Source organism: Amphiura filiformis, chromosome 7 (genome assembly GCF_039555335.1).
Source record: "Amphiura filiformis chromosome 7, Afil_fr2py, whole genome shotgun sequence".
Lineage (NCBI taxonomy): Eukaryota > Metazoa > Echinodermata > Ophiuroidea > Amphilepidida > Amphiuridae > Amphiura > Amphiura filiformis.
In genome coordinates, this window is record NC_092634.1 from 38,730,878 (window position 1) to 38,755,442 (window position 24,565).

At 37.6% G+C, this 24,565-nt stretch overlaps 1 protein-coding gene across 2 annotated transcripts; it reads right to left on the reverse strand.

Moving 5' to 3' along the window:
• Window positions 1-9,934: 9,934 nt before the first annotated feature.
• LOC140157135 (tubulin alpha-1 chain-like) lies at window positions 9,935-17,350 on the reverse strand. 2 transcript variants are annotated; one of them, XM_072180216.1, is made up of 4 exons: window positions 17,159-17,350; window positions 12,403-12,625; window positions 11,932-12,080; window positions 9,935-11,145 (listed from the first exon to the last, which is right to left on the reverse strand). In XM_072180216.1, exons 1-4 carry the CDS (start codon window positions 17,159-17,161, stop codon window positions 10,177-10,179), a joined length of 1,344 nt encoding a protein of 447 aa, XP_072036317.1. In that variant the 5' UTR covers window positions 17,162-17,350; the 3' UTR covers window positions 9,935-10,176. The 2 variants fall into 2 exon arrangements, with proteins under 2 accessions (XP_072036317.1, XP_072036316.1); XM_072180215.1 differs by lacking the exon at window positions 17,159-17,350 and adding an exon at window positions 13,945-13,983.
• Window positions 17,351-24,565: the final 7,215 nt, after the last annotated feature.

Genomic DNA, 24,565 nt, shown 5'->3' on the forward strand with positions numbered 1-24,565 from the left:
TCAGCCCTTGTTACGAGTCTGACATAATTTTGATGCACAGTTGGGACTATAGGCGTGATAAACTTTTACTGGAAACCGCTGCACGGGCGGATTTAGTGGCATGAACCCTAAAACCCCATGACAGGCGTAGTATAGGTTGTTCAACCATGCACAGGCCTGTAACCAGGGGGGCAGACGCCCCCATCGCCAAAGGCCCAACAATTCTTTTTCTACATTCCCATTCAAAATCCGCCCCTAGTCCAAATATTTCCAATTTTTGAAAAAAAAGTCCACTTCCTCAAAATCAGCCCTTGTTACGAGTCTGACTATGCAAGAAAATATATGTTCCGTGTTCTGTAAACATGCGGTTATTTTGGTCCAAAATAATTCTTTTATGATGCAACAATTTCAAGCATGTTTCTAATTCTAATTCCGGCCAATTTCTTCATTTTACAATATACAAAAAAATAAACTAGTTATGTGCTTTTTTATTATAATTTTAGTACAAACAAAATAAAACATGAATAGCTCAAAGTTAACTTCGGGTGAATATATATTTCTTTTTACAGCATAATGTGTTGGTTGTTTCCCTGAGTTTCCCATACTATAGAGTAGCCAAAATGGTAGGTATTAGTAAATAAAGGTCAGCATTTTCCCCGGGCATTCCTCCTTGATATTTAGTTGCAACTGGAGAAGTGATCATGGTGATCAAGTGTCATGTTAACGAACTAAAAAGTTATTATTTTTAATATTCTTAACCATTTAAATGCTTTCATAAAATGACTAAAATAAATGTTCACAAATGGCCCAATTGGGCTCCAAGTCACCAGGTTGGTAACAGCGACGGGGATAAGAGTTAAATGTGGAAATTGAAGCATACAATTCCAAATATGTACAACATGAAAACCTGTGACCCAGTTAGTCAAAGTCACCAGGCAACAATAGGCATGACCATGAACCTATACAATATGCAGCATTGCAATACAATAATATCTCTGTATCTGTGGTGTCTTTAGGCGACTTTTTGATTGAAATGGTTTTCCTTTGAACAACGAAAGGAATGACAGAAAACAAAAAGAAAGAAAGAAAGAAAGAAGGAATGAAAGAAAATAACTCAAAAGAAAAATGAATGGAAGAAAGAAAAAAAAAAAAATAAATAGAAAGAATTAGCAAGAAGAAAGAAAGAATGTTTCCAAAAAATATATTTGTGACACCATCTTCATGATCTTAGGATGCCATGTTAAAACATTGACACCAAAGTATTATTGAAAACTGCGTAACCCGAGCACCGCGAAATACACTACATTACTTACAGTAATGGACAAAAGTTTAGAATATGTTTATTTTTTGTATCAAATGCAGTTTTCAATCATGTTAGGAACAGGTTTGTTGTTTTAGAGTAGTGTTGAGTTGAAGTTAATTGAAAGATACAAATGTCCTTTGATGTTTACATCACACAGTTTGTCAATTAAACAAAGAATTACCTGAGGAAGCGCATTACAACGGAAGGATCATATAATTGCAACACTATAGTGTGCTCTCTTTGTATCACAAAATGAGATTAAAGACACTAGCAAACTGTATTGCTTAAACAATAAAAATTCCTTTAAAAAAGGAATGGGGCGCCCAATGTGAGCTTGGATGTGATATGGTGAATTCCATGGTGTGTAGATTTGGTATTATAATGATTTTTCTAGGGAAGAGTAGAAGATAATCAAGAGAAATGTGTTTGATTGGAGAAGGTGTTCTGACAATCCAAATATATACTTAGTCCACCTCAGATGACCTGTAACAATTTTGGCGCAGAATTGTGATCGACATTACTTAATTCACCTCGGATGACTTTGATCTGACATTCAACATTTTCGCGCTTACACCAATCATGTCCATAACAATTTAACTCTTACAACTTCCTGTCAACTCTCCAATTTAAAACTCTAAATTTTTGTCTGTTTACCTTTTCTGTTAAGATAAGCAAACATTGCCGGGTAGATGACAGGATTTACTTACAATCACATTAAATCAAAAAGACTGCATGATTACTTAATCAATCATGGAGGTAGTAGCTAGTACTACCTCCATGATCCAATCTTGCATTTTCTGAATGAATTGAATTGTCAAATAATGTCGTAAAAACTTTATTTGTGAACGGATTTTCATCGTTAACAAAACAAAATGTATGTTTAATATATCAATTATTTCAATGAGAGCAGTTCCATTAACTTTCTTCCATAAATAATCACAGAGTATTATCTGTTTACAAAATAAGCGGTTTTTTAATTGTATATTCAGATTTAATTAGCGTGCAATTATCATTATCAGTACTATTCAAAAACATGGCCTTGCTTATGTTTACTTTGTATAGTCACTGCCTCGTTTGATCTTAGGCCAATAAAAAAAAATTATTTGCTTGCCCTCAAATGAATTTTCAAAATTGGGTCGGTCGGCCGCGGGATTTTTTTTTCTTTTTCTTTTTTTAATTACTAGCAAACTCTACTGTTTGTATTAATTAAGGTTCAAAATATGAAAAATCAGACAATATTTTGGTGTCAAAATGAATCAACTAACATTACAAAACAACTAAAATGTTGAACACAAGTTCTAAAATACATTTTTTTACATTTTCAGAATGCAACAATTTGAAAAGAAAAAAAAACTTTGCAGGAATTTCCAAAAATAGGGTCGGTATTCTTTTGTACAGTAAATAGAAAAAACACACCTTTTTTCTGATTTCCAAAATTTATAGGGCCGGTCGGTTGAGGGCAAACAAACATCTTTTTTTTTTTGCCTTATGGTCAACTTGCACTAGGATCCACAACATGCGCATCTATCAGCACACGGTTCTTTAACCCCAATACATTTGTACATTCATTGAATGACTTTGAAACTTTGGGTACAAAAACTCATACTCTGCAAATTAGGTCAAATTTTGCACTATGATTGTTTATTTGAAGTTATTGGACTATGCCATTGAGATTAGGCTATTGTAGTCCATAGTGTTGGTCACCGTCTATCGGGTTCTAAGCGGCGGTAAACTGGTTTATTAAGCCATACAAAGGTCAATTTGGTGTTTTTATAAGTCCATTAATTTTGTATTTTAAACAAAGATAATACGCACAAGATTTTATCCCGTGCATATCAGAAAACAATAATAAAATAAAATCCAAGGAAATTGTGGTTTTATTTTTAAGCTGGGCATACTTTTAGCCAAACAATTGCGAAGTAAATCTAGCAAGAGTGAAATTAGATGCTTTTCACAAAGTCATGCCAATAAGGTGCCCCCGCCGTTGCGGGCGCCCCAAAAACTTACACTCTCACTGTGACATGTTCAGATAAGTCTCTTACTTGAGAAAACACAACTCAATATTTGGTGTGTCCGCCCCTTGCCAGCTCAAGGTCACGTACGCGACGCGACATTCCCTCGATCAGGGTTGCCAGTTGCTAGAGACAAATATTTCGGAGTCACCATTTCCAGTGATTTGACTTTCAAAGAGCACATTGCTAACATTCGATCTATTAGGCAGTGAGTACCCTTGGGGTCATCCGAAGAAACCTTGGCCCATGCTCATAGAAGGTGAAACCAAAGGCTCACCAAAGTTTAGTAAGACCTCAGCTCGAATATGCTGCATCAGCATGGAGTCAGGGACATCAAGTCATTGGACACAGTCCAGCGCCAAGTGGAAACTTTGATAGGTGGGCTAGCGTCACACCACTGCTTCACCAGGTAGATTTGGACCTTCTTAAAACAAGGAGACTGTTCATTCAGTGTTCAATGTTCCACAAAGTACATCATGGACTCATAAATGTCAACTTTCAACCCATCATCCAACTGTTGGGAGATTAACCCACCATCTCCGATATCAGCCCATCCGAGCATCTCGGGACACTTACAAGTATTCTTTCTTCATTCGCGCGATACCAATTTGGAACTGCCTGCCTGTGGAAGCTGTAACATCAACATCAGTCCAAGCCTTCCAGTCAGCAGCACTCCCTGCAGCTGGAGCTTCTGCAGGCCACTAGCTTCTCTAAGCATCTAGAGTTCATTTGTACTCGTACATCTTGTACACATCCCACACTATTGACACATATGCACCTGTGTTTTTTCTCCTTGGACAAGCTATTTGCTTTATTTAGGAGCATAAAGACTGCAGACTGAAGACTGTTGATAAGGGCGGATCTATCGTCGTCTGGTAAAAAGATCTATACATCTCCGAGGCTGAACAGCAACTTTCTAATACAGATCCTTACTCTGAACTTGATCATGATCCTACCCAATCCAACCACTCACCCGTCATTGCCCTAACGAACTCTCACCCTCCTGACATTGGGCTGTTCCATTTAAAATCCACACTACCCCTGTGGAAGATTTAGCTGAAGTCTTCCACAGAAGGAATATGAGATTTGATTAGATAAATTGGGTAACTCACTCCAGTTGTGGAAGATATAGATAAAGCCATATACATGAGGAGTATGGGTTCCAAAATGATTGACCCTGATCAACTGTAACGAGTTGATAGTCTCTACTCGCAATAATACTTAAAGTAATAAGACGACGAAGGCAAATATAAGACGACGACGATTTTAACAATATTCAGCATAACAGCATTTATTTCATGTGTCATCTCCTTCAAAACCATTTTCCCAACTGCCTAATTCTACTCTTTTATCATTCTCCGCCGCGCAGTTCTCTTCCTCCAAACAAAACGCAAACACGCATCGCGCAAACGCTCACCTGAAAGATTATTTTATAAACTGAATGATATTGTAACATCTCTGCACTTGCGTTCGTTTATTTTATTACCGTTAGTACATGTATTGTATCTATCTTCCGAACCCATTTATAAAGGACTCAATGCAGATTTTCAATCGATAAATTTATAATTTGTGAAAATGATCAGGAGGGAAAATACTACATTTCTTTTGGCTTATATCTGTCCCAAGAGGGTAGGGGCAGTATACTTCATTGAATTCCTCCATGTAACCTGTGGGTCAAATAGGTAACGTCCAATAAACGTCAACTGCTCGAGACTCCAAATTGGTCCAACTTACGTAGATCAGTAACTATGAGGTCTCTCGGGCGCCATTGCTTTCGTTTACACCACATGGACCACAACCGGCGTTTTTGAGGGTCGTCAAGGTAACATAGAGGCAGCTATAAGCTAAATATCATTTTAACCAAAGAATAAACGGCACTTTCCAGAGCCATTAGATGTTACAAAAAGGCTCAAAACTGGTGTTGTTTAGATGTTCATATCTTAATTATAAGTATTATAATGTAAAAACTAAGAAGAAGAATTTTGGTTTTAAATAGGTTTTTATTAGGATTTGACAATCAAAAGTCAAAGCTTCTTCAAATTTTACGGAATAAAGCATATATTCAACAACAGGCAGAACAACAGTATATTGTTGTCATTTTTTTAAATATAATTGAGAGTTTCTCGAGAACGAAGAATTCACAGTCTAGCAATGTAGTGTTTTAGTTATATTACCGCGTTGTTACTGGATGTATGTACCCTGATTGCCCTTCGCTTTCAGTATTTAGTACCAAACGAATAAAGATGACTAGCAATCAAGCATGTCATCTACGAAAGAAACAAGTTAAAGTCCATTCAGCGCAAGTGTAAAAAAATTGTTTATTAATTGCTTAAAAGTGAAGGATATGTCATTCAAATTGTCATTTAGTATTTTTAAAATTGAAAAATTTGGCAAAAAACGAAGGAAACAGCAGTATTGACGAAGTTGCAGCCGCATTCAAATACCTAAAGCTAATTTATATACTGTCAGTAAATTATGAATTATAGATTCATGTAAAAGAATGAAAAGATGGCCGCCTGTGGTTGAGCTGTGGGTGGATGAGCTCTGACAATTTGAACTTATTATAGCATTCTATCAGCATTCTTCTTCAACAAGACTCTCAGCACAGCTGTTATAATGAGTACTCTCTTCATATCAGTACTTTTGGTAGCTTCATTTCAGCTTAGACTACATCAACTTGGTGAAGGTCATAATCTGGTAAGCTTACCTGACTGCGGAATTCTGCACCCTATCACAGCTCACCACAGGTCAGGCATAGACATTACAAATTGTCATGGTACAAAATATTTGCATAGACGTGTAGCCTATTATGCTAACAGTTCGGCTACGTTCCAGTTGTTGGGGTTGTTGCTCTTGGCGGGGGATGTCCACAAAATCCTGGACCTCGTCAGGAGTGTGCACATTGTACCAAACCAATTTACAATAAGTACCGAGTCCAATGTACATCATGCAGTGATCATTTCCATCGTGCTTGTAGTGGACTGTCTATGCATCAGTTTCGCTCCCTCGGCTCCTGCTGGACTTGTATGTTGTGTATTTGCACACAAGGTCTCCCACCACTAACTGACTCCTTTTTTGATTCGACATCTTCGCTTAACTTGTCCGTGTCTACATGTAGTGAACCAGGCTCTTCAGGATCCTTTCTGTCAGTTTCCAACAGCTCCATTAGTTCTGTTGCTGACAGTAGTAACAACAATATGACTTGCTTTTATTTGAATACTCGTAGTACCAAGAACAAAACCGTTGATCTTCAAGCCATTGTATACAGCCTTGATTACGATGTTATCTTAATTACTGAAACTTGGTTGAACTCAACTATTCCTGACAGCTTTATTCTCCCTTCTGGTTATGTTGTGTACCGAAATGATCGTACCGGTACTCGTGGTGGTGGGGTGTTGATTGCAGTGAAAATGGACTTAGCGTCTCATCGCCATGTTGAGTTAGAAACGTATCCCGAGTCGTGTGTTGTAGAAGTAAATCCACAGCCAGGGAAAAGTGTTCTTCTCTCCGTTGTGTATCGTCCACCTGTGTACACCAATGCTGGCATGGAGGACATGGATATGCTGAGTTCCTTTATTGACTCTATTCAATCTCATCAAATTAAAAATAAAATTATAGTAGGTGACTTTAATTTGCCACGTATTAATTGGACACTAAACGAATATACTAATGACAGTAGAGTACTTGAAAGAGAATTTTGTGATGTTGCTAATGCTTGCTATTTGCACCAGATGGTGAATTTCCCAACTAGGTTTAATAAAGATGGCACCGGTAACATCCTTGATCTTGTTTTGCTGTGGGATCCTACTCTTGTTGATGATCTTAGAGAAGGGTGTGATAATATTGGCTCGGATCATACTGCCATTACCTTTTCAATTCCCATCTTGTGCAAACGTGTCAAGCAACCAAAGCGCACCGTTTACAATTTCAAACGAGCCGACTGGTCTGGCCTAAAAAATGCTCTCCTTTCTCACTCTTGGAACTTGGACGACAATGACATTGATGTTTTATGGGACAATTGGAACACTAGTTTGTGTGACATTGTTGATACGTTTATTCCTAAGGTGCACTGCAAAATCCAAAACTCTGCTCCTTGGATTGATTCAGAAATTATTAATATTGTGAAGAGAAAAGAACGTGCTTGGGTTAAGTTTAAAAAAACTGGCAACAGCATTTATTGGGATAAATTTCGATCTTTGCGTAAGCAATCAAATCCTCATCAAGAGAAAGCGTGCCGATTTTCTCTTTGAAGTTAGAGACTCACTTAGAGACAACCCAAAGAGGTTTTGGTCATTCCACAAGATTAAAAACCCTGGTAAAATTCCCCATTCAATTACATACAATAATTCCACCACCAGCATTCCAGCTGAACAAGCCAGTCTCTTCAACAAATACTTCCACAGTGTGTTTAGAAACAAAGATCCCTTTGACACTGCTTGTATTTTTGATAATAGTAATGATACCAATAGCTTGTGTTCTATTTTATTTTCTGCTACAGACATCTTTGACGTTCTGAGAGCATTGGATCCAGGCAAGGCATGTGGTCCGGACGGTATTCCAGGCAAGTTGTTGCGCGAGTGTGCCTTTGAGCTGTCACACTCCCTGACTGTCATCTTTAATGCTTCTCTACAGCAAGGCAAGGTTCCATCCGCCTGGAAGTTGGGAAATGTCACACCAGTGTTTAAGAAAGGGGACAACACTTGCGTTGAAAACTACCGTCCAATATCACTGCTCAGCCTGGTTTCCAAAGTTCTTGAACGCTGCATCCACAAGAAAATATTGCCGTTTTTACAGCCAATTATTTCCGATGGGCAACATGGCTTTATGCCAAATCGGTCTTGTGTTACTCAACTTGTTGGTTTTACCCATAATCTTGGTTCTATCTATGACAGGGGGTGTGACACTGATGTTGTGTACCTGGACTTCTCAAAGGCATTTGACTCGGTCAACCATTCCAAGCTTATTGAGAAGCTCAGGTATGCAGGCATCGGTGGCTCACTCCTTGCCTGGTTCAACAATTATTTGGAGGGCAGATTGCAGAGAGTGGTCATCAATGGTGCTCATTCTGACTTATTACCAGTCACATCCGGTGTCCCACAGGGCTCTATCCTAGGGCCCTTACTTTTTGTTATCTTCATCAATGACATGCCATCCTGTGTCTCACCTGAGACACGCATTGCTCTCTTTGCGGATGATGCAAAATTATATAGAACAATTGCTTCCATTGATGATCAAGTGGCTCTGCAAAATGACCTCAATGCTCTGAATAACTGGAGTAAAACATGGGATATTGATTTTAATGCAAAAAAATGTGTGGTGCTTCAGGTCGAAACTCGTAAACGTCACCATGTTGATCCTGTTGATTATAAACTTGGTAACCACAATTTACTTTCTGTTACTAGTCAAAACGATCTTGGTATCATGGTCACTAATAATTTGAATTGGAAAATGCATATTAATCATATGATTTGCAAAGCTAACCGTATTTTGGGCTTGATCCGTCACACTTGCAATGAGGTAAAAGACCCCTTACTCGTAAAATTCTTTATTTGGCTCATGTCAGACCTATTTTGGAATACGGGTCAGAAATTTGGAATCCATCTACAAAGGGTCTCATTACTGCCATTTAAAGAGTTCAAAGGCGTGCTACCAGATTCATCCTTCAAAGTTCTGCCCCCTATGAAGAGCGTCTTACAGAACTCAACCTTTCTAGTCTTGAGGACCGTCGCAAGTTTAAAGATAACATCCTGCTCTTCAAGGGTTTACATGGCATGTCTTTTATCTCATTGCAAGATAGAGTGAATTTCCGTGGCACTGAATCCATTTCTTTAAGATCTTCTGACTTGCCTACAATTATCCCAAATAAGTGCAATATACCAATATTTTCAAGCAGACATTTTTTAACCGTGTGTACAACTCCTGGAACAACCTCCCTGCTGACGTTAGGAACGTTCACATTTTCAAATATTTCAAATCCGAGCTCCTAAATTACTACATCTCAAATTCACCTGTCAGTATCCATAAATAATTTCATCTGGATTGTTCATAATTCACAATTTGCAAATGTTTCTTCTGTACATGTCTGGAAATGCTTCGGTATGGAGGTCTTAGGCATGCCTCGGTGGCGTTTCGTGCTGCACTGTGGTACTTTCTCAAATTGACGCCACCAACGTCAAGTTCCAGCAGGAATCAGACGAGGAGTGTGAGTGTTGATCAGCCAATTTGATATGGTGCTACGGTGTGGTTTTGGGCGTCATTGGGGTGTGCAGGGGATCTTTGTGCCGAGGTGTTTTTGGATTTGTGCGGGGGAACATTTGCAAATTGTGAACTTATCAGTTTACCTACATGTACCTTGTGCAATTTCACTAATGTTTATTGATTTATGCGATGCCTTTACCCTATATTGGCAACTCAATTTTAGTATTATATTGTATTTTTAATGTATTTTATAGTGTTTTTTAAATATGCTTATAATTATGTACTGTGTAATTTTAGTTCTTTTATTTTGGTGTGTGTATAAGGGCCCCCATCCAGTGGGCCTGCGTGCCTGTTCGGGGTTGCCCTTTTGCACCACACACCGCATTTTGATATTTTGTGCAATAAAGATATTAAACTAAACTAAACTAAACTAAATTAAATACCTAAGTGAGTATTTTGTCTTAGATACACGGCTTTCGGCTAAATAAATAGCAGGCTATGTTTTAGCACATCTATGACAATGAAAAAGGTACCAAAATCTGAATTTTAATGATTTTACGGTCGTCCGGATGAGCAAATCACTGAATGGGCCAAAGGGCACCCAAACTTCTGCAAAGAGAAGAGATTCGATGCCAAAAGGAAGTCGGAGAAATTGCAGGAAGTGTGGATAATTGTGTGCTAGCTTTAATAGGAATCTTCTTCTTCTTCAATTGAGACGATACCGACCTCTTCATAATCCTTCTCAAGGGCAGCCAAATCTTCACGAGCCTCAGAAAACTCCGCCTCTTCCATACCTTCACCGACATACCAATGGACAAAAGCACGCTTGGCGTACATCAAATCAAATTTGTGGTCCAGGCGGACCCAAGCTTCAGCGATGGCGGTTGTGTTGCTCAACATGCAAACAGCACGCTGGACCTTAGCCAGATCACCACCAGGTACAACGGTTGGTGGCTGGTAGTTGATGCCTATTTTGAAACCACATGGAGACCAGTCGACGAATTGGACGGTACGCTTCATCCTGATTTTAGCGATAGCTGCGTTGACATCTTTGGGGACAACGTCACCACGGTATAGCATACAACAGGCCATGTACTTGCCGTGACGAGGATCACATTTTACCATCTGATTAGCTGGCTCGAAGCAGGCATTGGTGATTTCCACAACACTCAACTGCTCATGATAAGCCTTCTCTACTGAAATAATCGGAGCATATGTCACAAGTGGGAAATGAATACGAGGGTAAGGCACTAAGTTGGTCTGGAACTCAATTAGATCAACATTCAAGGCACCTTCGAAGCGGAGAGATGCAGTGAGTGAAGACACGATCTGCCCGATAAGACGATTAAGATTGGTGTAGGTTGGACGCTCTATATCTAGGTTACGATGACATATATCATAGATGGCTTCGTTGTCGACCATGAAAGTACAGTCGGAGTGTTCGAGGGTGGTGTGGGTGGTGAGAATGGCGTTATATGGTTCGACGACAGCTGTTGAAATCTGAGGAGCTGGGTAGACGGCAAACTCGAGCTTGGATTTCTTGCCGTAGTCTACGGAGAGTCGTTCCAAAAGGAGAGATGTGAAACCTGACCCTGTGCCTCCACCAAAGCTGTGAAAGATGAGGAAGCCTTGGAGACCTGCGCATTGATCAGCCTGAAAGGATAAATTATTATCATAGCACCGTTATTCTCGTGCTTTATTGATGCAATTTTATTGAAATAATTATAATGGCGATGAAATAGAATATCTAGCCATCAGCTTTTTAACAAAACGAAAATCGTCAAAAAACACATAACCAGGCAACTATAGACAAGTTCTTCAAAACGTTGTTGATAGAGAGATTGCGATTTCCAAACGTAGCATCGAACGTATGTGGAATCTATTCTAAATCCCGTCACAGGAGAGTGATTTTGAATAGATTCCACGTACGTTCGATACGTACGTTTGGAAATCGCAATCTCTCTGATATCTATAACTCGACGCACTTTGCAGCCAGATATAGGTATATATATTACATGGTAAAAACACGGGGGATTGCTGGGTATTCATTGCGCTACACTCAGAGAAATATTTACAAAACATTATGTAAGTATAGAACCTCATAATAATTAAGTAAAATTTACCTCAGAACTATGTAATAATTACCAAAATTATGTAAAATTTTAATTAATTTTACCCAAATTAATTAAAATTTTACATAATTCGGTAAATATTACATAGTTCTGAGGTAAATTTTACTTAATTATTATGAGGTTCTATACTTACACAATGTTTTGTAAATATTTCTCTGAGTGTAGAGTACAGAGCATTTCACGGCAACATTGGTTTGGTTTCTTATCAAAATTGCCCTCTCATGGTAAATAACGTTTTGTGCACCCGATATATTATCATAACATTTCAGCCAATTATAAATATTTCTACTGCAGGATTTGTTCTCACCATTTTTCTGATTCTGTCACACACTTGATCAATTTGTTTCATGCCGACTGTGTAGTGACCACGCGCGTAGTTATTAGCCGCGTCCTCCTTGCCAGTAATGAGCTGTTCAGGGTGGAAGAGGCTACGGTATGTACCGGTGCGAATCTCGTCTGTTAAGTAAATAAAATGTTGTTACATATTTGCTTTTATATCCTCTTCTCTTTCAAAGTTTCCCATTCCTTGCCTTCGAGTCTTTCCCTTTTCTTTACTCCACATTTTCTCAACTCTCATTTCCATTGTCCCTTACTTTCCTTAACCCCTTACCCACTCCCATTTCCTGTCCTTTTTCCCAGTTGAAATTCACACTCCCTGTGTGGAAGTATAGGTGGATTTCAACTGGAATAGCCCAATGTCACGGGGATCACAAGCGTAAACTCGGAAGTGTTTTAATAAAGCTACAGAGCTTGTGTCAATGTCCAAAATGCAACTTACCAACTACTGTCGGTTCCAAATCCACAAAAACAGCACGAGGGACATGTTGTCCTGTGCCAGTTTCACTGAAGAAAGCATTGAATGAGTCACATTCTCCGCCAATGGTCTTATCACTAGGCATCTGACCATCAGGCTGGATGCCATGCTCTAGACAGTACAATTCCCAGCAGGCATTTCCCATCTGTACACCGCATTGGCCAACGTGGATTGAGATACATTCACGCTGAAATGTGAAGAAAAGAAAATGAAAGCACTTTAAATACTTTACCAGAGTCGTATTCAAGCATTTTATATTCAATATAATTGTTTAATAGTTCAACTTGATACATGTAAGTAGGTGTAAGTATACTTGTTTGGTGTTTTTATAACCGTGGTAAAGTAACCTCATAAGTAACCAGTATATAAAATATCATCATTATAATTTATTTATTACGGGTATTACAGAATAAATACTATCTATGATCTGTGCATCTACCTGCTCATAGTGAGTATTTAGCAGCAGCAGAAGATTATAGATCATGGTACAGTTGCTGTACCTACAAAGCGGCCACAGTCACCATGAATGCTTGAGGTAGAGTTGAGGTAGAATTTTAGCAGTTCTGGTGACCACCTGTACATGTTCAATGTCTAGCTGCATTGCAATTTCCCATCCCAACCATTCACCTTGCTTTGCCATGCTGTAGAGGTTGACAAGCACCTGCTCGTCAGTGACTCCTTTGACCAAAGACCTTCAATGTATTTAAGACCTTTGCTTTCACTAAAGATGTGAAAGAACCTTTGTGTGTATTTAGCAGCAGTAGAAGATTATAGATAATGGTACATTTGCTGTACCTACACAGCGGACACAGTCACCATGAATGCTTACTCCATTCAGATCTTTTAGATTGAGAGGGTATGGTACTGTATCCTGCACTGAGTTGAGGTAGAATTTGAGTATGCAGCTCTGGTGACCACCTGTGCATGTTCAATGTCTAGCTGCATTGCAATTGCCCATGCCAACCATTCACCTTGCTTTGCCATGCTGTAGAGGTTGACAAGCACCTGCTCGTCAGTGACTTCTTTGACCAAAGACCTTCAATATATCGAAGATCATTGCTTTCACTAAAGATGTGAAGGAACCTTTGTGTTTTCCTTCTTATTTATCTCCACTAATCTCATTTGAATCTTGATGTATCCAGTTCCATGTCTTCCTTGCTGCCCTTTGCAGAGCTCATGTACGAACAAGTGTTTTATTCACCCTTCCAGTTCTTTCACTCCATTCCCATTCTTCCCACCCAATCTTGCCATCGCATGCCCATACACATTGCCGTATCTCGTCATAAACCATGTAAACTGAGTACTTCAGTATGGGATACTTGACAAGTTGCATGCACTTTTAATGTGCTTTTCATGCCTTCAACTGAAGCCCCTTCTTCCTTTTATGTGTAATCGCGAACGCTTGGAGCACTATGTGACGCCTGTCCATTTCTTCAGACACCTGTTTGCTTTTTGTCTGATAGAATAGGAACAATAGATTATGAATTCCAAGGTAACTCGACTCACCCCGTTGTTCTCATAGATCCACATTTTGCAAATGTTATTTACTTTATCACCATCGGTTTTCTCAATTCAGATCTTTAAATTTGCATCAACTGAGTGCATCAATCTGTGTTGCTGAGATCTCTGTAGACCCATAGTGGTTTTTATGCCTTTTCAGTCAAAAAAATGTCCAAATATTGACAAAAGTCCACTTGTTCAAAATCAGCCCCAATAAATCTGTTTTGAGAACATTTGCTATTAATAATTATTTTATTTTTGATAGACAAATCCAGAGAATAAAACTCACGTTTCTTAGCTTTCGATAGCAGGGTATGCCATCTTGATCACAGGTGCTTTCCAGGCTCACTGCATCTCCCGCGGGAACTGGTAGTCTCGTTCCTAAGATGTGATGTATGCTTAATCAGTGAGTCATATACGTGGTCAAGAGAATACATTCCAATGTCCCTGTTCATGGTTTTGTCGCCCCCTCTGCGAATCCATATTGCTTCGCGGATCTTTCTGGTGTGTTGATTTGAGTCCTTGTCTATGATTTTCGCCCCCTCCCAGTTGATAACATGGTTTTCTTGAGAAATGTGGTCAGTAATGGTGGACTTGTTTTGTTCTGTCAATGATTCTTTTCTCTTTTTGCTCTGGTGTAATTTCTGTTGCTTGTTATCTTCTCGGCGTCCCTTTGATGTTCTTTAAGTCTTGTTAAAGTTATTGGTCTACCGTAAAAAGACCCACACAGACCAATACTTGAACTTTACCTCACAACATCCTCTACACCAAAAACTCGGCGTAATAAGAACACTCTTAGATAGAATGCACAACATAGTAACTGAAGACGAAGACAAAAAGGAAGAGGAGGAAAGAATAAGAATAGCCCTTGCAAACTGCGGCTACCCAAAATGGACAATTGAAAAGGTCAAACAACAAATGAAAAACAAAGCTAAGAAAGACACAAAAACCAAAAAATCAGACAACGATCCATCTAAAGGAATGGTCGTCATTCCATACATTGAAGGACTTTCAGAAAAGCTTCAACGCATTTTCTGGAAACACCGGATCGCTATTGCCATGAAACCCCACAACACGTTAAAGAGCCTTCTAGTGCATCCAAAAGATAAGCGGGATCCCAAAGAGACTTGTGAAGTGGTATACAGAGTGGATTGCAAAGGATGCGACAAAATGTATGTGGGCGAAACAGGTAGAGCGTTTGCAACAAGACTTACAGAACATCAAAAGGACGCCGAGAAGATAACAAGCAACAGAAATTACACCAGAGGAAAAAGAAAAGAATCATTGACAGAACAAAACAAGTCCGCCATTACTGACCACATTTGTCAAGAAAACCATGTTATCAACTGGGAGGGGGAGAAAATCATAGACAAGGACTCAAATCAACACACCAGAAAGATCCGCGAAGCAATATGGATTCGCAGAGGGGGCGACAAAACCATGAACAGGGACATTGGAATGTATTCTCTTGACCACGTATATGACTCACTGATTAAGCATACATCACATCGTAGGAACGAGACTACCAGTTCCCGCGGGAGATGCAGTGAGCCTGGAAAGCACCTGTGATCAAGATGGCATACCCTGCTATCGAAAGCTAAGAAACGTGAGTTTTATTCTCTGGATTTGTCTATCAAAAATAAAATAATTATTACGAACAATGCTACAGATGAAACTTTTCATTTGCTATTAATATTTGAAGTTAACCATAATTCGTATTTTCATACAATTGCACAGATTCTCGGGTACATTGTATCTTAGTGTTAATACAGGGTGTCCCAGAATGATCTGTACCAGGAAAGATGGAATTTTTTAGGTATGAAGGGCATGTTAAATGGTCATATTGTTTTACATTTTAAGTTTTACATATATTTAGCTTCCTCAGATTTTTTAGATTTTAAAAATTGGACGTTTCTAGTAGAAGTTATAGAAGATTGCGTAAAAATGGTGAATTCTAAGTTTTGACAACGCAACCTTCACATGTATTTTGAAAATCTGTAACATTACTAACCGTTCAGCATAAAGTTATCTGGAAAAAGTTATGCAGGTATTTTAGTTGTACCCTGGTCATATTTCCACTAAATAGCCGATATCTATCTATTATTTATGACGTTACGAAGGATTTGCGGTCTAATCCCATTCTCTCTTTGGCGGTAGTTTTAGTTATTGTGGTGTGCGGTCCATGTCATTTGAAATGCTTGAAGAGGTCGAACTGGTTGTGGTACAGAAAAGATGGCTCCTCAATTTACTGTACAGCAGTGTGGATTTCTTTCAAAAACGCAAAGAAGATTCATTAGACGATTTCCACGAGCACGCGTTCCAGTCAAAGGAGCGATAGTGTATAACATAAAGAAGTTTGACGAGCACGGAACTGTCAGGAATCGGCAGAGTGAAGCTTCAGGTGCTCGTAAGACTGTAAGAACTAGAACGAATATTGCAGCTGTCCGGCAAGCTTTAAGGCGCAACCCCAACAATAGTCGTGCAGTTGTCGAAATGCTGTGCCAAACATCCCACGTTCTTTATTTAATCGTATCGTGCCATTTTCAAGGGTATGCGAGTCGTTTGCGCTGAAAATGAAGAGCAGGTTTTTCGTCGATTTTACATTATTGCATGCTACGCCAAAACAAATAAAGGTAGCGTGCTGAAATTAACAAAATAAGTAGGAGACATGTCCAGCATTATAATGCAGGTATCAAAAATAGATACACTGCCCGTCTTCTATTTTAGTTATTTTTGCAAACACGGTACAAATCATTCTGGGACACCCTGTAACTCAATGTTGAAGAACAGGCATTTGTATTTGAAACAAAATTACGTGAGTCATGTTGTGTTTATTAAAATACATAATGTACATTGCCCTTTATCATGTTTATGGTTATGAAATCAACGAACTTTGAAGATCTGACAATGTATGCATACTTCCGTCTTTGGTTCGCTTGCGTAAAATATTTATTAACCTGGGGGCACTCAAAATAATGCTCGTCACTATTATAGGCCTACTATGCACGGGAACGACAACGCGAATTATGGATGGTTTTGAATTAAGCAAACCGGATCCGCGCGGATGATCGAGTTCATTTAAACATGTCATTGTTGTTGTTGTCATTGTTGTTGTTGTTGTTGTTATTGTTGTTTTGAATAAGCAAACATTGTCACAATAATTATTAAAGTACCATTATTACTCTGCATTGACTTATTTAGATAAAGAAATTGAACTTACCATTGTGTTAGATTTTGCAGTTAAATGAAAGTTTCTGAATAAATTTAATCCTTAAATTCGATGGCTGAGAGCAGATTTTGCGTTTACATGTATATTTGTTAGCATGTGATACAATATAATATGTCCGCTGTAACACTAAAAAATATGATCACTAGGCTAGCACCTACATGGAAATGGTATCGGTTGGAAATTATTGAAGCAAATCCTGCGGTATGATTGTCATGGTGATAGTTCGCATTGTATTTTGTCATGTTTTCAATACAACTCCAAAAACTCGTACAGAAACTTATTTAATGTGCATGGTATTTAGATTTGCACACACAATAATTTAATATAGCCGAAATAAATGAAACAGCCTAGCTTATAATCACCACAAATTATTGTGGTGCTATAGTTAACCATGTTAAGGGTAGACGAGGTATTGTTGGTCGAAGCAACCTAAAAATCGATTTTCATTATCTATATCAATATATTATTGAAAATTAACGCCTTGATGTTTTGCAAAAGTTCATTCTACAAATCATATACTTTGCAAACTTGCTTAATTTATTGTTGTTAATGAGTTATGTACGTTTTACAAAAGTGTTGTTGTTTCAGTCCTCTTTACAACGTAACTCAAGAACCGCAGCACCTATAAAAGTGTATCTGTGATATTTTAATTCTTCTACACACTCGCTATGAATTGAGCAATGCAGTTTTTGCCAAAGCTCACTACCATTCGTATTATGCTGTGAACGACCAAATCACAACAGTTTAAAATAATTAATAACCTTAACCAGTTAAGGGCTGGGGTATGAACGTTTGGACAGTATTTATTTTGGGACATTAGATCACATCAGACATATCGAATTGCATTCTGAATACGAAGAATGTCATTCTGATATCAAATAATTTTGATTTTTGAAATTCGCAATTTAATACACATTTTATGGCAAATCATTAAAATTGATATTTTTGATATTTAACAGTACTTGAAGTAAACTTTACAAATCTGATGATTTATACTTAAAGTGTATGTAGGTGGGATGAAAAGCCGACGATCAATTGAAAATTTCGACCTTTCATTACTGAAGATATGGATTTTTTCCCAAAACACCAAAACAATTTTGGTCTTTTTGGGAAAAAATCCATATCTTCAATATGAAAGGTCAAAATTTTCAATTGACCGTCGGCTTTTCCTCGCTACTACATACACTTTAAGAATATATCATTAGATTTATATAATTTACTTCGAGGACTGTTATATATCAAAATTTTGAAAAATATCAAATTTTTATAATTTGTCATAAAATTTGTATTATATTGTGATTTTAAAAAATGAAAATTATTTGATATCAGAAAGACATGCTTCGTATTCAAAATGCAATTCGAGTCAAAATGCTCTCATGTCCCACAAAAATACTGTCGAAACGCAATAAACGCTCATTTTGGATCCCTTAACGGAACTACTGTAATTATATAATATAGCCAACCAAACATTGGCAGTAGGCGAAAGGAGATCAGAAAAAAGGAACTTTGTCCAAAACTCAAGTTTTCTTCCCTCCTCTTCGTAATCGCTGAACCCATTGACCATGCGTTAAACGAGTGATGGCCGGATTGATTCTACGAGTCCGTCAGATCGAGACGAGAGACTTGTTCAATCTGGAAGAATCCGTCGTAATTTCGGGAATTCCTTCGTGGGAGATATTCCTTCCATTATGGCAAATATGATTTCTTTTAATTAACACTTTGATATAATGACGTAAGCATTGATATTTTCACATCGATATATCGGGACCTCTTCACTATAGTCAACCCTCCTTTTGCCAATGGGGTTCATCTGGTGTTTGGGCAGGGCCGGATTTATTATTTGGCCAGATGGGCCCCCAAATTTTTGGGGCCTAAAATTGATAATCATAATAATAATGCCAAATTGAATAGTTCTGTCCCCCGATTGGAGACTTATACCAGGCATGTATACAAATGACTGCCATCTCTTAACAGTATTAACAGAAGACCACCAATTGGCGATGGCGCTATTGTGAGCCGCGAATTAATAGTCTGCAGCAATCATATTATATGTACTAGTATTTAGATGCGAATTTCTGCATTGCTGTGAAAATTCAATTTTTTTTTATGTCGAGCATATCTAGGCATTAACAGCTGAAAGAGATAACGCTGACGAAACTTCGGCCAGGCACAAGTGTTCTGGTGAACGAAGGGGGTCTAACTTGTTTTTCATATCATAAACATGTCATGCATTTCCTTCGTATTGTTGACAGTAAGTCCTAATTTCGACTTTACCTTAGCAAAAAGACATTCGCTTATCAAATTAGAAGACTATCTTGGAAAAACAAATCACTGCTGCCTGATGGGATCATAGTAGTTGACCCACTTCCGCCCGGTCTGACCGTGCTAGATTCACTAAACTTACGACATCTTTATGTGGTGACCTCAATCACATGGGCCGAGTAAGAGTTGATGTGAATTATTCATCACCGATCGATACATTGTATCACTTTGTTAAGAGCCAACAAAATCGTCATAGGTTTGCGTTGCTAATACAAAAACCGTGAATTTAGTGTTACCCCCTGGCCGTTTCTATATACACAGAGCTACACAAGTGGATGAGCATGGAAAGTGCGGACTTTTGCACACTTATAGTGTATTCAGGCATCTCAACTTTCCTGACTCAGGGAATGAAATGGGCTATGTAAATGACCACTGACGTCACGTATCCACGTCGAGCAAATCAGTGTTGTGTAAGGAGAGGACCTCACGTCTCGTGAATAAAACGGGAGATAAAATACTTTGTGTTTCTCACTTTCAAGAAGATGTGTTTATTTGAAAAAAAAAAAAACCGAGAACAAAACGGAGATAAAATACTTTGTGTGTCTCACTTTCAAGAAGATGTGTTTATTTGAAAAATAAATGTGCATAGGCGTAGATCGAGGGAGGTAAATCCCCAATATTTTGATATCATGGTCTATGGTATCGAATTCCTTCCAGAGGTCCAGGAAGATACACAAAACGTGTCCATGACACTTTTCGCAATATATGCTTAACTTTAAAATAAATCAAATACTTCAAACATTCACTAAACACACAACAATGTATAGTGTATGCAAGTTTTGATCATATCTATTTCTTCAAAATATTCTAAATCTAAAATGGTTACAACTTAAAAGATATGAGAGCTTGAGCAAGCTTATTTAACCACTTGCACTCTTCTAAACTGTGTACATTTGGCTTTTGGGTATCTTCCTGGACCTCTGGAAGGAATTCGATACCACAGACCTTGATATCAAAATGTTGGGGGATTTATCCCCCCGATCTACGCCTATGCACATTTTTTTCTCAAATAAACACATCTTCTTGAAAGTGAGAGACACAAAGTATTTTACCTCCCGAGTTCTTGTTATCAACTATTTGATTATATGCTTCAAAAATGGCCATAAACCAAGATCTGCGTAGGCGAAAACCAAATTGACTACCATGAAGTATAATTACTAAAAAATATTTATATTACCAGATTCATGAAATTTATGAGATTATAAATTATTGCACATCCCGTAACAAATCATGATTATTTTGCAATATTAAATAGTAAGTTCCTCATGAATGTGTGCCAAAATCGTTGCCCATCTTTCAGCTCTCCTCCCAATTTTAGTCTTCCCTCAGGGCTCCTAATTATTGCACAGCCCGTAACAAAAACCGAATTATTTTGCAATTAATACGAGTAGTTAAACAAAGTATATAAAAGTATAACTCGCCATTTGATACCTCACTTTTCAAGAGCCTCCATAGAATACAAAACGCCTTTCACCTTTGCACTGTTCACGTAGGCCTATTATACGTTCCAAAACTGTGTGGAGTAACCTCTATTTTTGTGCAGGTATTATTATCAACAGATGGGCTCACTATGCAGTTAGAAAAGCTTAGGAAGGGATCAATAATTCTTAATTACGTTACCTATTTCGGACAATGGTCGAGGTCAAATGACCTTTAACCTTTTCCAAACACTCCGATGTATTCAATGACGTAGAAAAACATAGATCGCTGAGCTCGAGCTGGTACGTTGCCGTTTCATTGACAATCACACACTGAATAAGCCATTATGAAATGAAGGACCTAACAAAATCAGCATCAAATACAACTAAAATGGAAACTGAATTTACTCTAACATGTATGGATTAATAAAATTAAATAAATTACCTGTTTTAGCATATTCAACTTTACTGTGTACCATTTTTTATCAAAAATTGCTGAATAATAAAGGCAAGCACGCTCCTAAATCTAGTTCATTCGCCCGTTGCCATGCAGCGCTACAGGAACGGCGACTGAAGGCGAAATTTCGTAAAGTGGTAGAGTTGTTTAGCGTGGCAACACTGATGAAATACCAGATTCAGGCGTGTTTGCCTTTATAATTCAGCAATTTTTGATAAAGACAATGGTATACTGGGAAATTTAATGCGTTTTAATACATGATTTGTTCAACTTTGTGATCTATACAGCACCCAAACCGGGACCCAAACCTGCTTCACAGATTCGGCGAGCAGGTCACTCTATCCTTTCTACCTCATTGAATGTATTATTGAATCAGTAATAATCTGTGTTCATGATGGGATGGTTCACTGGCTTGACCATTGAAATCGGATCGCTCCTTCGCCTCCGAAGGAGGCTAGAAAGGACGCATATAGCGCGTAGGCCGGTGCGTAGTGAAGTCGAACCTTTTTGTTTTGATCTTCGCGTGCTGATATAAACCATCGCGAATTCCGCATTGAGTACGCCGTGAGTGCGCGACGATGCTGTCGTGAGAGCGTAAAATGAGTCAGCACGCAATATTGGGAGATAAATTTACGTGTTGCCACTGCAGTTGGTCAACATTGATGAGTCTTGAATGGATTGTAGGCCTACCCCGTAAATTGTACAAGAAACCGTTAATAATAAGCGCTTTCCTGTTGTTTTTTAGTGATTATAGTTTCAATTCATTATTCATGTTATTCAGAACGGTGTTATTTTTGTTTATTTTCATGAAAACAACTGCGCTATAATCATAAAGAGCAAGCCGGAGCCAAAATTAGTATGATAGCCTATTTTTTTTTCCTAAAGAAACCTAATAATATTATTTTTGCCTGATTCGTGTATTCCAAATTTTTATTGTTTGAAAAAAAAACCCGGCTGGCTTATTTTCAACATTTTATTATAACAGCAGAGATCACGCCACATGCGCGTATTTGTAGAGAAATAATAATTCAGTTTACGATAAATATTACTGTAATATTTTACGGTTTGAGCCTGCATGACTTGGCTCGTTGGATTCGTTAAACTCATGTAAACTGAGTAAAATATATAATAAATTCAACATGTTAAATTAAACGTAGGGTTTATGTTGTAACATATTATTGTATACACCTTTTAACTTGAGCAAACTTTTATTCAAGTTATAAACATGACCTATGCCTACTCCGAATAAATATTCAATCAAAAAGATTTTGCTCATTTCCAACACCGAACTTCAATTGGTTCCATTGCCTAATTAAATGACTGAGTGAGCCTTGTATAACAATTATAATCGACATGGCTGAGTGTTAATTAAAGATAAATAAACATACATCATCTCTTAAATTTTCCGAATAAATATTCAATTAAAAATATTTAAACAAATCGTTTTCGAAAGAATATTCAGTTGAAATACTACCGGTATGGTATTTGAATTTTCGTTCTTTTTATGGCCACGGGGGCTTAATGTGCGATCTTACATTTCGTCCCAGATCTTACAATATGAAATTGGTTAATTTGGGCATAATTCGCACATTAGGCCTAAGTCCCCCCCCCCATAAAAATCCACGTTAAGCAACCAAAATAGCCAGTGGGGTTTCTTTCACTTTTTAATACCTTGTTATTTCGGTTTAAAATTGACAGAAACCTTTCCTGACAGTGATTTTTAGTTTTTTACTATAGGCCTACCGTATGGGAAACGTACATTATGGCTTCGAATCAATCAACTTGAATCTCTATCTTTTAGCAACTGATCTTTTCCACTTGAATATTCAGCCGAAAAGATTGTTTCAATCTTTTGCCGACTGAAGATAAGGTCAAATCCTTTCCAATTCATTACAAATTGAACATAATTTATTCATTCTAAAAAGTTTGAAGCGCACAACGTATGTGGCAGTAAATTAGGAGTATCACTTGATTTCACCATTTTTCTATAATATCGAATTGATTAATTCGAATTAAACAATTCATCGATGTTACAAGACTACCAAGTGACAGGTGATGGACCGTACCCACACAATTGAATAGGCACTTTTTTGATCATTTTCATCAAGGTTACTCAAAACTTACCTAGCTAATTGATTATACATCAGGGGTCTCTGTCTTTTTAATATGTTATGAATAACTTAATTTTAAAAATATCTACCGACGGAAATAAAAATCCATCGACGGATAGTCTTGTTATGCTCTCACAAACTTAGAAAAAAATCTGACAAATCCAAAATGTTGGTCTAAAACATGCCTAAGGTTACTGCTGTCCCATTCAAAAGTACAGGAAGACCACCTACAGCGTTGAGGTCAACTTTCTAGACTTCCTGTCTACTGGCAGTAATGGCTACTACCCAGTGATAACAACAATGAATTGTTTAATTCGAATTAATCAATTCGATATTATAGACACGGTAAAACATGTCTACGCAATGAACCAATCCAAAAATCAAATTCAGTCCTTTTTCAATCCATTTAGATATTCCAATAATTATCATCAACAATCAAGCACTATACAAGATTGAAATATAAAAGCGTAGGCCTAAAAAATGTAAGGAACTTAATGTTAAAAGAACGTAATTCATAACGAAATTTGAACAAAAATTCGTGTAATTTGCAAAATAGGTTTCTTAGATTTTATCCCATGATTTTTTAAAACTTTAATAGACCAAATTAATTTGAAGGAGGCCTAGGCCTACAAACAGATAAAATATAACAAAGTTGGCTAGGACCTATAACAAAATATTTAAGCATAGCAAATAATAATGAATTTTATTTTACAGACAAGACAGCACTGGAACATATATCAAACGATTCAGATGACAAATATCAATGACACAAAAATGAAAAAACAAAACAAAGAATTACATTAAAATGAAAAACTTACATTCAATGAAAGATTAACTAAATTAATTTTGAGTTTCTGTGATGAACGCAATTGTTTTGAGGCGAATTTGAAATACTCGATCACCCGAAAGTGTCAACTTGAAACCCTAGACTTTTTTGCTACATTGATGCCATTTCATAAAATCATTATTTATTTAAAGACCAAAATGGTTTTCCGGGTCGTTTTTTAAAATGCCTAAATCCGCCCAATTTTGTCAACTTTAATCAGAGTTAGTGGCTGTGCGGGAATTTGACCAGTTTTACCAGTTATTG

Coding starts and splice junctions, on each gene's coding strand:
- LOC140157135 (XM_072180215.1), bottom strand. CDS start 13,968: ATGTGGATCTATGAGAACAACGGG. Junction 12,626..13,944: donor GGATCTATGAGAACAACGGG/GTGAGTCGAGTT, acceptor TTCACATTTCAG/CGTGAATGTATCTCAATCCA. Junction 11,146..11,931: donor GTGACAGAATCAGAAAAATG/GTGAGAACAAAT, acceptor TTATCCTTTCAG/GCTGATCAATGCGCAGGTCT.